Below are 12,500 nucleotides of genomic sequence, written 5' to 3' on the forward strand. Positions count from 1 at the left end.
AAATTGGTCCAGAATCAAATGGTTCTCATACCCTAACTAATGATGTTCTGCAAGACATTGAAGAACATCTGCATCGATGCTGTTTACCTTTGACCTCCAGGTCCAGTGCGCCCTCCAGCTCTGTCAGGTGGAACTGCAGCTCAGCCAACGGGTCATCTTCAGTAAAGATGTGGACGGTGGTGAGCGCCAGACCTTGGGAGTCCGCGAACGCCACGCTTTTCCTTGGGCTCTTCCTTGGCGCAGAGGCGGGTGCCTCCAGGGAGACGGCGTTGGAGCATCCTGAGGACAGACACGGTCGCAGCGGGCGGCAGCTCAGCCCCGCAGACGCTGGCGCGTACTGACAGTCATGGTTACTGAGGAAGGAGCGAAGAGGAGGAGAGCTTGCGAGGCAGATCCTGATGGCCATGTCCTCAGGCATGATGGGAAATGGAGTCTTGAGGACAGAACGACAACCTGTTAGACAATATGGAGGATCAGCCATGCCATGTTCTCCTACTACTCTCCACTGCCTGGTCCCTGCTACTGTTGCTGATGGGAACTCTGATTTATCACAGCATGAGCTGCAGATGATTGACATGGAACAGCACCAGGTCATTCCTATACATTATTTAGAATCATTGTAAGCCAACCTAATATCCAAAGAAAAAAAACAATAATAAATATATGAAAAGAAAAAGTATAGAACTTTATATAAATCCATGTGATGATGTATACAAACAGGCTGGCAGCCTCCATTATACTGATGCATATAAAAACAAGCTGTGCTGGATGTTTCTCTTGTTCTGCGCTGTGATGCAACTCAAAGGCTGAAGCCACTTCATACCAGGTGGTGGCGGAAAAACACCAACAAGTTATCTACTGATCCTCCACAAAAAAACAAAAAAACTGAAGGGAAGGTCGAAGTTTGAAGCAGAGGTCACGCTAGATTTTTTTTTGCTGTCCGTCAAAGAAAAAAATCCTTTCGTTTCCATTCTGTAGTCATCAAATGAAACATTTATCTTTTTCTCTGCAGTGAGAACGTTTTTGATATCGGGTAACGTTTCACCAAATGAAGTGATTAGAAGACAGCAGAACTCTGATCGTTTCCTGATCGTCTCGCTGCCCTCGGCGGGAGAAGAACCGGCTGAAACGGATCAGCTGCTGGACGCTGCAGAACCTCTGGCTCCAGATCAGAGACGGTACTCTGAAGATATTGTTCTTAAAATGATCCATAGTAAGCTCATCGATAGAGTGAAGTTTCAACGTTACTCTGTGCGTAATGTTGAAACTTTCTGCACACCAAGTGGTCAGCTGCACATTATCACAGTCTGGATAGAAACCAGCGGATGCTCTCTGTGCTTATCAAGACATATTTCTAAACTTTTTATGGATTATAAAGAACTGCAAACGGTCATTCTGTGAATGTGCAGCATTAAGTGGTCACATGTACTAAAATCAAAAGCTATTTCAATCAAATACATCTTAACACACAGTTAGATGTTAACATAGGAACTTCTTTGATATCACTGAACAATTCTTGCATCCATTGAACTTGTGAGTTTGTGGAAAGTTTCTGCTTGAATTTCTTTGCAGGATGTCAGAAAATCTTTCCAGAGCTGCTGGTTGATATGACCTGCATATAGCAGGTTGGGGGTCCAGTAGCAGGTTGGGGGTCCAGTAGCAGGTTGGGGCCCCTGTGGATCCTCCGCCTTGAGGCTCCAGCAGCTTTAATAACTGTTTGCTGCTTTAAGGTCATTTCAGCAGCTGATCTCTTGATCCCCGGAATCATCAGAAACTTTCCTCTTTAGTCTTTATCTGTAAACCATCTTTGTTCTCAATCAGCCACAAATCTCCTCACAGTACGATGAAAACGCTTCAGTGTTAAATATCTCATGTTTTCATAGTTTGTCATGCGTCTCTACACTCTCTGATGGTTTCATCAGCAGAGATTCTTTCTCCTCCCATGTTGCTGGAATCCTGCGGCCTGATGAATAATGTGGAACATCCTTTTTAAGTACCATATTTTCTGGACCATAAGCACCGACTTTTGTCACATGCTTTCAACACTGCAGCTTATGCAATGATGCGGCAAATTTAAGCATTTTTTCTAAAGGCCACCAGGGGGCACTCAAGCATAAAAGGTAGGAGTGAGATATGTGGAATATATGTGTCGAGGAAGACGCATATTCAATGTAGCTTCGCGCTTTGTGCATGAATTAAATTAACAGACCCTCATCATGAAAAGTGCAAGAAGAAATGCATATGATGTAGATTTCAAGTGAAAACAATCGATCTGGCTGATAAAGAAGGAAACAGAGCTGCTGTACGTAGGAATATGAGGACGGCCCTCAGTGACTTTTACCGGAATGTTTTTTAACCAGCCCTGTTACTGCTGTGTTACTATTGTGTTACTACTGTGTTACTGCTGTGTTACTGCCCTATTACTGCTGTGTTACTGCTGTGTTACTAATGTGTTACTGCTGTGTTACTACTGTGTTACTGCTGTGTTACTAATGTGTTACTGCTGTGTTACTGCTGTGTTACTAATGTGTTACTGCTGTGTTACTAATGTGTTACTGCTGTGTTACTGCTGTGTTACTAATGTGTTACTGCTGTGTTACTGCCCTGTTACTACTGTGTTACTGCTGTGTTACTACTGTGTTACTACTGTGTTACTGCTGTGTTACTGCTGTGTTACTACTGTGTTACTGCTGTGTTACTAATGTGTTACTAATGTGTTACTGCTGTGTTACTACTGTGTTACTGCTGTGTTACTACTGTGTTACTGCTGTGTTACTAATGTGTTACTGCTGTGTTACTGCCCTGTTACTGCTGTGTTACTACTGTGTTACTGCTGTGTTACTACTGTGTTACTACTGTGTTACTGCTGTGTTACTGCTGTGTTACTACTGTGTTACTGCTGTGTTACTAATGTGTTACTGCTGTGTTACTGCTGTGTTACTAATGTGTTACTAATGTGTTACTGCTGTGTTACTACTGTGTTATTACTGTGTTACTGCTATTACTGCTGTGTTACTGCTGTGTTACTGCTGTGTTACTGCTGTGTTACTGCTGTGTTACTACTGTGTTACTACTGTGTTACTGCTGTGTTACTAATGTGTTACTGCTGTGTTACTAATGTGTTACTGCTGTGTTACTGCCCTGTTACTGCTGTGTTACTACTGTGTTACTACTGTGTTACTGCTGTGTTACTACTGTGTTACTACTGTGTTACTGCTGTGTTACTGCTGTGTTACTACTGTGTTACTGCCCTGTTACTAATGTGTTACAGCTGTGTTACTGCTGTGTTACTAATGTGTTACTAATGTGTTACTGCTGTGTTACTACTGTGTTACTACTGTGTTACTGCTGTGTTACTACTGTGTTACTGCTGTGTTACTAATGTGTTACTGCTGTGTTACTGCTGTGTTACTGCTGTGTTACTACTGTGTTACTGCTGTGTTACTAATGTGTTACTGCTGTGTTACTGCTGTGTTACTGCCCTGTTACTGCTGTGTTACTAATGTGTTACTGCTGTGTTACTGCTGTGTTACTAATGTGTTACTGCTGTGTTACTGCTGTGTTACTAATGTGTTACTGCTGTGTTACTGCTGTGTTACTGCTGTGTTACTAATGTGTTACTGCTGTGTTACTGCTGTGTTACTACTGTGTTACTAATGTGTTACTGCTGTGTTACTACTGTGTTACTACTGTGTTACTGCTGTGTTACTAATGTGTTACTGCTGTGTTACTAATGTGTTACTGCTGTGTTACTGCCCTGTTACTGCTGTGTTACTACTGTGTTACTACTGTGTTACTGCTGTGTTACTACTGTGTTACTACTGTGTTACTGCTGTGTTACTGCTGTGTTACTACTGTGTTACTGCCCTGTTACTAATGTGTTACAGCTGTGTTACTGCTGTGTTACTAATGTGTTACTAATGTGTTACTGCTGTGTTACTACTGTGTTACTACTGTGTTACTGCTGTGTTACTACTGTGTTACTGCTGTGTTACTAATGTGTTACTGCTGTGTTACTGCTGTGTTACTGCTGTGTTACTACTGTGTTACTGCTGTGTTACTAATGTGTTACTGCTGTGTTACTGCTGTGTTACTGCCCTGTTACTGCTGTGTTACTAATGTGTTACTGCTGTGTTACTGCTGTGTTACTAATGTGTTACTGCTGTGTTACTGCTGTGTTACTAATGTGTTACTGCTGTGTTACTGCTGTGTTACTGCTGTGTTACTGCTGTGTTACTAATGTGTTACTGCTGTGTTACTGCTGTGTTACTACTGTGTTACTAATGTGTTACTGCTGTGTTACTACTGTGTTTTACTGTGTTACTGCTGTGTTACTACTGTGTTACTGCTGTGTTACTAATGTGTTACTGCTGTGTTACTGCTGTGTTACTGCTGTGTTACTAATGTGTTACTGTTGTGTTACTGCTGTGTTACTACTGTGTTACTGCTGTGTTACTAATGTGTTACTACTGTGTTACTGTTGTGTTACTGCTGTGTTACTACTGTGTTACTACTGTGTTACTAATGTGTTACTGCTGTGTTACTACTGTGTTACTACTGTGTTACTGCTGTGTTACTACTGTGTTACTGCTGTGTTACTGCTGTGTTACTAATGTGTTACTGCTGTGTTACTAATGTGTTACTGCTGTGTTACTGCTGTGTTACTGCTGTGTTACTAATGTGTTACTGTTGTGTTACTGCTGTGTTACTACTGTGTTACTACTGTGTTACTGCCCTGTTACTAATGTGTTACTGCCCTGTTACTACTGTGTTACTACTGTGTTACTACTGTGTTACTGCTGTGTTACTGCTGGAGCTTCTAGCCCACAGAACCTTTGGCTCAGGTTTCTCCAGAACCACATCAAGTGGGAGTGAATGAGAGTAGGTGGGTCTCTCTGCTGTCTGGGCTGTGATTGGGCAGAAATCAGGAAGTCTTTTAGCAGTGGGAGAAGCTGGTGAAACCCGGATTGTTCTGGATGTTTCCCCGGGTCAGAACCATCATTATTCTGAACCAAATGTTCTGGAGAAAAACCTGGACAAATTCCTTAAACTGCAAAGGAATGAGAATGATTACTGGTCAAGAAGCTAGACTGTGGTTCTGTGAATGGTTCTGGTGATTTTGATGGTTCTGGTGGACCAATCGCCTGAGGTGTGGAGCTGAGCACTGGAGTCGGGTCAGAACCAAATCTTCCCCACCCAACTGCACGCCTCCGGTGAACTTAAGAAAGCAGACACCAATAATAACCTGATTATTGATCCATATTTGGATCATTGATTGCCTCCAAGTGTCATCACCTGGCTGATCAATGAACCTTATTGATTATACATTTGATGAACTAGAAATTCCAGAGCCATCCATCATTGACTTTCATCTTTAAATCTTCTGTTATATTATCAGAATAATTAGTGATCATCATCATCATCATCATGTGTCTGAAAACTTCTCTATAAATAAAGTTTGATTGAAGACCCGGTCCGAGTGGAACCAGGTCGGAACCAGTGGATGACTCCTGTTCCCTCTGGTCCGGCTGAAGTTCTGCTTCCAGAGCAACCAGAAAACCAGAACCTCACCAACCCGATGGTTCTGTTCCGGATGATGAACTTGTGTGTGCGTGTGTGCGCGCGCACACTCGCTGATGTTGCGCAGATACATTTCTGTCTCACCTGCTGCGTTTCATGGAGAAGTTCGGGGTTCGGTAGTTTCCGGCAGTTCCCGGTAAATTCCGGCAGCTTCGGGCCGCAGCAGGTCCAGGTTCGGTTCTGCTCTCGGTTCTTCGGCCTTCTTTACTTTATTTACTGTTTCTCTCTCCTTTCAGCCATCTTTCTGCTGTGCACGCGCCTCGGCACGCCCCCTGTCAGCCGCGCACGGAGAACAGTGACCAACCAATCAGAGCTCAGAGCCGTCAGCAGCTTCCTTGTTCCTCCAATAGGAAGCGTCGGTGAGGTGACTTGAGCGGGTCACGTCCTTCTCACCGCCGCCGGAGCAGCAGGACTGAAAACAACCCATGAAGGCGGGGCTTAGAAGGCAGGATGATCCGGGATGAGGTCGTCAGCTGCTGGAAGACGACGGTCCCGAAACGAGACCAGAAAGGGTCAAAGGTCGCTGTGACGTCAGTAGGAGGTCAGAGGAAAGTTTAACAACACTGTCAAAAAAATCAGCCACTGAATGAGACACTAAATCCTCCCCCCACCCCACTGACCTCTGATTATAGCTTTAATCAGCTTTAATCATGAAATCATGAAGTTTGGGGTTTCTGCTCGTTGCCTCGGCTCGAGGTTGGATTCTGTTCAGATCTTTTACTGAAGGTTAATTCATGATTTGACTATTGTTTCTTAAACATACTTTAGAAATAAAATGTTTTTTTAACCATGGAACATTACTCCCATTCTTAAATAAACTCCAATTGAATTTTGGTTTTACAGTTTTGAAATATGTTCAAATCTCAGTTGGATTATAAAAACAAACTGAAAAAATAAAAATAAGTTGCAGAAGAACCTGTTGATAGTTGTATCAATAACTATGAGGTCGTGAACATCATATTTCCATCTAAAATAAAACATTTAGTCAGAAATTTAAATATATCAATAGTGTTTATTATTTGTTTATGGAATGAACAAACAGGCAGCTGTGCTTTAAATCTTTGGTTACATCATCTGTTTACAAACATACTGATAAAAAAAATCACAAGTGCTTACTGGGCGCGTGCAAAACTAAATAATAATACTGCCAGGAACATCAAGTAGGACCGAGAACGCTCTCACAGTGACAAAACCTGTACCGATAAACGCTGAACCCTTGAACCCTGCAGACAAAACCGGGCCCCACCCCACTGTACCCAAGACGGCAAAACCCCTCAGCATCTCGAGTCCCTAACAGAGGCTGCAGTTCGCCTCCTTGGGCAGCAGGGGGCAGCAGAGCAGTGACCCTGGGGGGCAGCAGAGCAGTGACCCTGGGGGGCAGCAGAGCAGTGACCCTGGGGGGCAGCAGAGCAGTGACCCTGGGGGGCAGCCTATCCTCAGCAGTGGAGCATTTTGACTTCAGTCGTGCAAAGAGAAACTTAACTACAGAAAATTCCTTGACTTTCAGAAAAGTAATCTTCTAGAAGCGATCCAATTGGCTCTGGACTCACCAACTCCCGGTAGGCAGATCTGGGTTTTGGTCCAGACAAGGTGATGAGCAACCCCCCACCCCCCTCCACTACCCCTCTACAGGCAGATGTTGATCTGCTTGGCCAGCTCCCGATCCAGGTCGTGGATCAGGGTGTCAAAGTCCTTCAGGCTGAGGCGACAGTTGAACGGAGCATCAAAGTCCATGAAGTCGTCTACGAAGTGGCCTCCTCCTGTGGCTCCGGGAGGCCAAGCCTCCTTCTGGTCTTCCTCCTCCTCTTCCTCTCTGCTGCCTGAAACACGGAGCAGAGCGTGACACGAAGCCTTCAGCCAAACCTGAAGTCTGAGCCGTCCCGGAGGTCGGAGTTTTACCTCCGTCGCTCTCACTTCCTGCCACCTCGTCATAGTCGGCTTCATCCTCTGCCGGCAGGTCAGGCCTGCAGACGGTCCAATCCCCGGCATACCGGTTGACGGGGGGCGGGCTCTCCAACCGGGCTGGTCCGCCGCGCCCCCGACGGGACACTACGCCGTCGGCGACGGGAAGCCACGGTTTGACCTGGAGCTGCCGGGCAATGGAGGGACAGGATGGAGGGGAGGGATCGTCCACTTGCACTCGCTTGATCGGCACTAAGGAGGAACACGGGGAACGTGAAGATTGAGAAAAGTGAATGTTGTGAATGCAGCAGCAGTCGGTCGGCTCGGCTCACCTGGCCAGAGCTGCAGCAGGTAGTGCAAGGCCTCGATGTGCCGCTTGAAGTCCACTGCATCGGCCATCTCCTCCCCTGGACCGAGGGTCTTGCCCCGGCCCCCTCGGCCAGCCGCCCGGCGGGCCTCCTGGGTTGGGGTGAGAAGAACCGGCCCAAAGCAGACGGCCAGATTCTGGTGTGTCATTCGGTTGAAGGAGCTGAAGGATGCGACCAGGCTGAGGTGATCCAGCAACATGGACAGCGTGGCCTGGAGGTGGGCAGGACCCATCAGCTACAGATAAATGGAGCCCTGAGAGGGCAGCTGTGATGTCACTGCTGTGATGACATGAATGTAGTGTACTGATGAACTGCACTATGAACAAAATGACTATGGCTCCCTAAACATATGAAGACTTTAACAGAGGCGACTGCAGGAAGGAAGTACTCTTGTTACGTTCTGTTGTTTTTGTATTTTAGTGTTTCATTTTCATTCTCACTTTTTCGTTCTGGATTTTTGTTGAATAAATAATGACTGTAAAGATTCTGGGGTTCTGTTTGGACCCTTCAGAATCATCCGTCAGAAGGGTTCCTACGAGCCCAACCCAATCACCAACAGACCCACAAATTATGGTTCTGTAGAACCGCAGACATGATTAAGGCACCTTCTCTGGCTCCGGTAGACAGGACAGGAGTCTAACGGTGCATTGGGCCGCTTCTGGGTCGGGAGTCTCCAGTGGTGGCCGCAGGGTCATGGCCTCCCGGACCACCTGGTACAGAGTCCCAGTGATGAGCGGCGATGGCAGCTCACGGAGGTAGTCCTTAAGAACACCTGGGGAACAACAGGGTTGGTTCTGGATGATTCTGATCCAGCCCAACTGGTCAGTTTATCAACATAACAACAGTTTACACCCAACACTGTCTCGAGGCCCGTTACAGAGAACGTCCAGTCAGAATTCAGAAAACAAGCCAATCAGTACTGAGTACAAGGTCTCTGGTTCTGTTTAGTTCGGGGTTACTGATACCTCTGGGTTTGGACCGAGCCAGCAGTTTAGAACCAAACAGTCCACCTCTCAGTGGATCCAATTCTAAATCAAATCCTCATGGAAAATTATCTCAGGACTGAGTGAAAACCTGAGCTTGGTTTGGTCCTGCACCAGGTTTTGGTTCTGACCCGGTTCTAGTCACTGACCTGTGATGACGTTGACGTCGGGGTACCGGTCCTCGGACAGACAAACGGCTGAACTGTTCTTCTCAAACCCATCTCTCAGTTCCTTCTTGACGGCCGCGGAACCGCACAACCGGTACAGACCCACCACCTGCACAAACCCAGGTCTGGTTCAGTCTTGGGTCGGTACTGACGGATCAGAGCGGTCGCAATAGAAAATAGAAAAGGGTTAGTTCCCACCTTCAGTCCTCGTCTCTCTATTTCTGCCACCGTCTTCTGGATCAACAAGGGAACTGGAGCTGCGCTTCCTTCTTTCTCCACCAGGTGGTGCAGTTCAACCCCAAACACATTAGCAGGAGTTGAGGGATCCCTGCCGTGCTGCAGACACAAACATTCAGATTCCCAGCATCTCTAGGCTTTTTAACACATACTGTGTGTGAAAAACTTTTAGACTTTTTATGTATGTGTAAAGCACACATACATATGTGCATGTATGTGTGCTTTCTCTCCCCTCCTGTTTGTAAGGAGAGGAGAGAAGAAGTAGACAAGCAGTAAATGACCTGAGGCTGGAAATCCAACCCAGGAAAACCACAGCAAAGGCTACAACCTCTGCACCCAGTGCGCCCTCTATGGGACTCCCAGTGCATCGCAACAGCAGTATTTCTAGAGTTCACCAGGATCTCCCAGGTTACCTGGGTGACCCACTTTTCCTGCAGAGTCAGTTTGACGTACAGCAGTCCTCTGGGCTCCAGCTTCAGGCAGAGCTGCTGACTGCGACTTCCTGAAACAGAAACAAGCGGCAGATTTCAACCCGACTGAATCATCATCACTTCCTCAGGATCAATAACCAATATCAGGAGGAATGTGATCGACTTTAAAGAGCGGTGGGATGGAGACGCCACCCAGACAGCAGACCCGGTTTCTGTTTGGACCTCCAGCAGAATGACTCTGGTCTGGTTTGGCTCCGCCTACCACTGATGGAGCTGCTGCAAAACAAAAAGCACTTGTTTTGCCAACAGTCCTAACCATGGGTGGTCCGGGTCAGGGTCCGGTTCAGGGTCCGGGTCAGGGTCAGGGTTAGGGTCAGGGTCCGGGTCAGGGTCAGGTCTGGGTTATCCAAATGTAGCTGGAGTCGGGATCTAGACCTCCCTAGAATGAAGCCGGTACCTGGCGTTAGCACAGGTATCCTTGTACCTGGCGTTAGCACAGGTATCCTTGTACCTGGCGTTAGCACAGGTATCCTTGTACCTGGCGTTAGCACCACGATGCGTAGCTGCCGGGCCCTCTCCAAGTCAAGGTGAAAGGTGTGGTTCAGGGGCCGGTTGTGGCCTCTGAGGGTCAAGAGGGCGGTTCTGGCTCTTGTCACCCCATCGACTTGGATGGCCAAGAAGATTTCTTTGCTGTCCTCTGATCTAAGACCAGAAGAGGCACAAAGTGCTTCAGACTAAAGCAGGTTTAGAGACATTACACTGCAAACTGGAAGCACATTTTCCATTTCACAGACAAAGTCCAGGACCGGCTCTGACCAGTCAGCTGTAGTTTACCTGCTGCTCTTCATCTCCTCCAGGCCCAGCAGGTGCACTGTCAGTAACCCCGTCACCCGCTGGCTGCATCGCGGCGGATCTGATCCCACGTACAGCTGAAACGAACTGACGTCACTCCAAACTTCCTGGGATGCTGTGAGGTCAGCAGTCTGTTGTCGGGGCAACAGCTCAGGGGAGTCTCCGTCACTGAGGTACCCTGATAGAAATAAAAGGGTTGCATCGGCTACTGGGTTCGTTAGGCTCACCAAAATCAGCGTGCCAGACTCTACAGTTTGGTCACATCTTTGGTTGCTGACAAGGATGAAGACATATCAAAGGTACAGAAGCCGACTCCCAACCTCACATTCAGTCACAGACCTCAGGAGGAGGAGGACCTGCAAAGGGTCAGCTAGCCTGGCTAACCAGCAGCAGACAGTGACATCCAGAACATTACCAGACATTAACCAAGAGTTACTGTCTGTAGCAGCTGCAATCAGCCAGTGTTAGAAACAACAAACCGACTGTTGCCCAGAGGTTTTAACTAAGCCTTCAAGAATTCTGCAACTCGTCCACCGCCACCAGGAATAGTTCACCCATTAGTATAGTAACTAAGTAACTGAGTTGTATTAGTAACTAATGGCTCAACTAATTAACTATTAGTTACTACATTAGTTTAACTTAAGCAATCTGAGGCAACCAGAGGCCTGGAATGGAGGAAAGAAGGAAGGCAGAAAGGAAGGAAGGACCTCCTTTGCCGGCAGAGCGTTGTCTCGATGATCGATGGCGAGGACGCGCTGGGGGGGCGGAGCTGTCCAGATGGTACCTGCTGATGACGTTCTGATTGGCCAGGACCGGGGATGATGCTGCGTTGCTATTGGTCGGTTCGTCCCCACCTCCTCCGCCGGTCTGGCGGTTAGTACGGGAAGATGAACGTAGACTGAGTTTTCGCCGGAGTTCAGGAAGTTTCTTCATTTTTAAAGAGAGTTTCCGAACAGTACCAGGAGACCTCAGCCTGTCCATCACACTCCCAGCTCCGCCCCCTTTGTTTTGGGCGGGGGGGCTTGATTCTGAGGCAGGGTAGTCTGAAACGGAAGGATAATCTATGAGCAGCTCACTGCAATCAGACAGCAACTGGTGGAAAGAAGCAGCTTACCTGAGATTTCTTCAGTAATGTCAGGAACCTGGTGACTGACGCTTGGATTGGCGCCCTCCTGTGGACGTTCACAGCTACAACCGTGTCCTCTGAAATCAGAGACCTCCTGCTCTTCATCCCTCCTCTTCCATACCTCCTCTTCTGTCGGCGGGCCTCCTCCATCCTCCTCCTCTGGGATGGGATTGTACCAGATGTTGCTGCTGCTGCTCTCCTCCAGAGAACAAAACTCATCATCCTGGGACTTTCCTGAAGACAGGACCCATGCTCGGCTGCTCCGCTCCAGGCTCTGCAGGTACGCCCGCTGGCCGGACAGCTTGGCGCTGACGCCTGGGGTGAGAATCTCAGTGGCGCCCCCTGAAGCTTGGGAGTCTTCCTGATGCGTACTGATAACTGCATCCCTAAGCGGCACGGCTTCGGCATGCGCCTGAAAACACGGCAACACGGGTTACAACCTCCAACAGAGACAAGCAGCAGAATCCATCACTAAACTGAAATCCAGCCGCAGTCAAACTGGAGGAACCAGAGAGAGAGAAGGATGAAGGATCAACAGGAAGCACCTCCCATCTGAATACCTTGTCGCTCCAGGTCAGCCCAGATTCATGGTGGGATATCCATGACAACCACTGGTCAGAGGTCATGTGGGCGGAGCTCAGACTAGAAGCTTCCTGCCACGCCCATTGCTGTTTCTTAGCAACTGTGATGTGATTTGGAGGAGGAGAGCTGGGGTCAGGGCAGGGGTCAGGGCTGGATATGATGTTCAGTGACGGTGATGATGGAGACGTCTGAATGGCAGCAGAGCTGACTGAAGGCTCTGAAAAAAACAAAAGTTCTGCATCATTAAACACATGAACACGCCGTCTGCTCTG

The 12,500-nt window shown here is 47.6% G+C and overlaps 2 protein-coding genes across 2 annotated transcripts in view; both read right to left on the reverse strand.

Annotated features, from left to right (window-relative positions):
- The window catches only part of LOC129377831 (protein phosphatase 1 regulatory subunit 3C-B-like), an 8,364-nt gene extending 1,503 nt beyond the window's left edge, over positions 1-6,861 (reverse strand). The window contains exons 1-4 of the mRNA XM_055058017.1: positions 6,837-6,861; positions 5,974-6,103; positions 5,665-5,782; positions 88-433 (exon numbers count right to left, since the gene is read on the reverse strand). Of these exons, the coding sequence (XP_054913992.1) occupies positions 88-433; positions 5,665-5,782; positions 5,974-6,103; positions 6,837-6,861 (619 nt within the window). The remainder of the gene's footprint in view (positions 1-87; positions 434-5,664; positions 5,783-5,973; positions 6,104-6,836) is intronic.
- Positions 6,573-12,500, reverse strand: part of LOC129377812 (rho GTPase-activating protein SYDE1) — a 15,489-nt gene continuing 9,561 nt past the window's right edge. The window contains exons 5-17 of the mRNA XM_055057989.1: positions 12,207-12,445; positions 11,635-12,058; positions 11,228-11,563; positions 10,503-10,698; positions 10,207-10,370; positions 9,831-9,944; positions 9,651-9,739; positions 9,199-9,336; positions 8,983-9,109; positions 8,456-8,622; positions 7,815-8,061; positions 7,480-7,734; positions 6,573-7,400 (exon numbers count right to left, since the gene is read on the reverse strand). Coding sequence (XP_054913964.1) covers positions 7,207-7,400; positions 7,480-7,734; positions 7,815-8,061; positions 8,456-8,622; positions 8,983-9,109; positions 9,199-9,336; positions 9,651-9,739; positions 9,831-9,944; positions 10,207-10,370; positions 10,503-10,698; positions 11,228-11,563; positions 11,635-12,058; positions 12,207-12,445 — 2,690 coding nt within the window. The 3' untranslated portion in view covers positions 6,573-7,206. The remainder of the gene's footprint in view (positions 7,401-7,479; positions 7,735-7,814; positions 8,062-8,455; positions 8,623-8,982; positions 9,110-9,198; positions 9,337-9,650; positions 9,740-9,830; positions 9,945-10,206; positions 10,371-10,502; positions 10,699-11,227; positions 11,564-11,634; positions 12,059-12,206; positions 12,446-12,500) is intronic.

Source organism: Poeciliopsis prolifica, unplaced genomic scaffold (assembly GCF_027474105.1).
Source record: "Poeciliopsis prolifica strain line A6 unplaced genomic scaffold, Auburn_PproV2 SCAFFOLD049, whole genome shotgun sequence".
Taxonomy (NCBI): domain Eukaryota; kingdom Metazoa; phylum Chordata; class Actinopteri; order Cyprinodontiformes; family Poeciliidae; genus Poeciliopsis; species Poeciliopsis prolifica.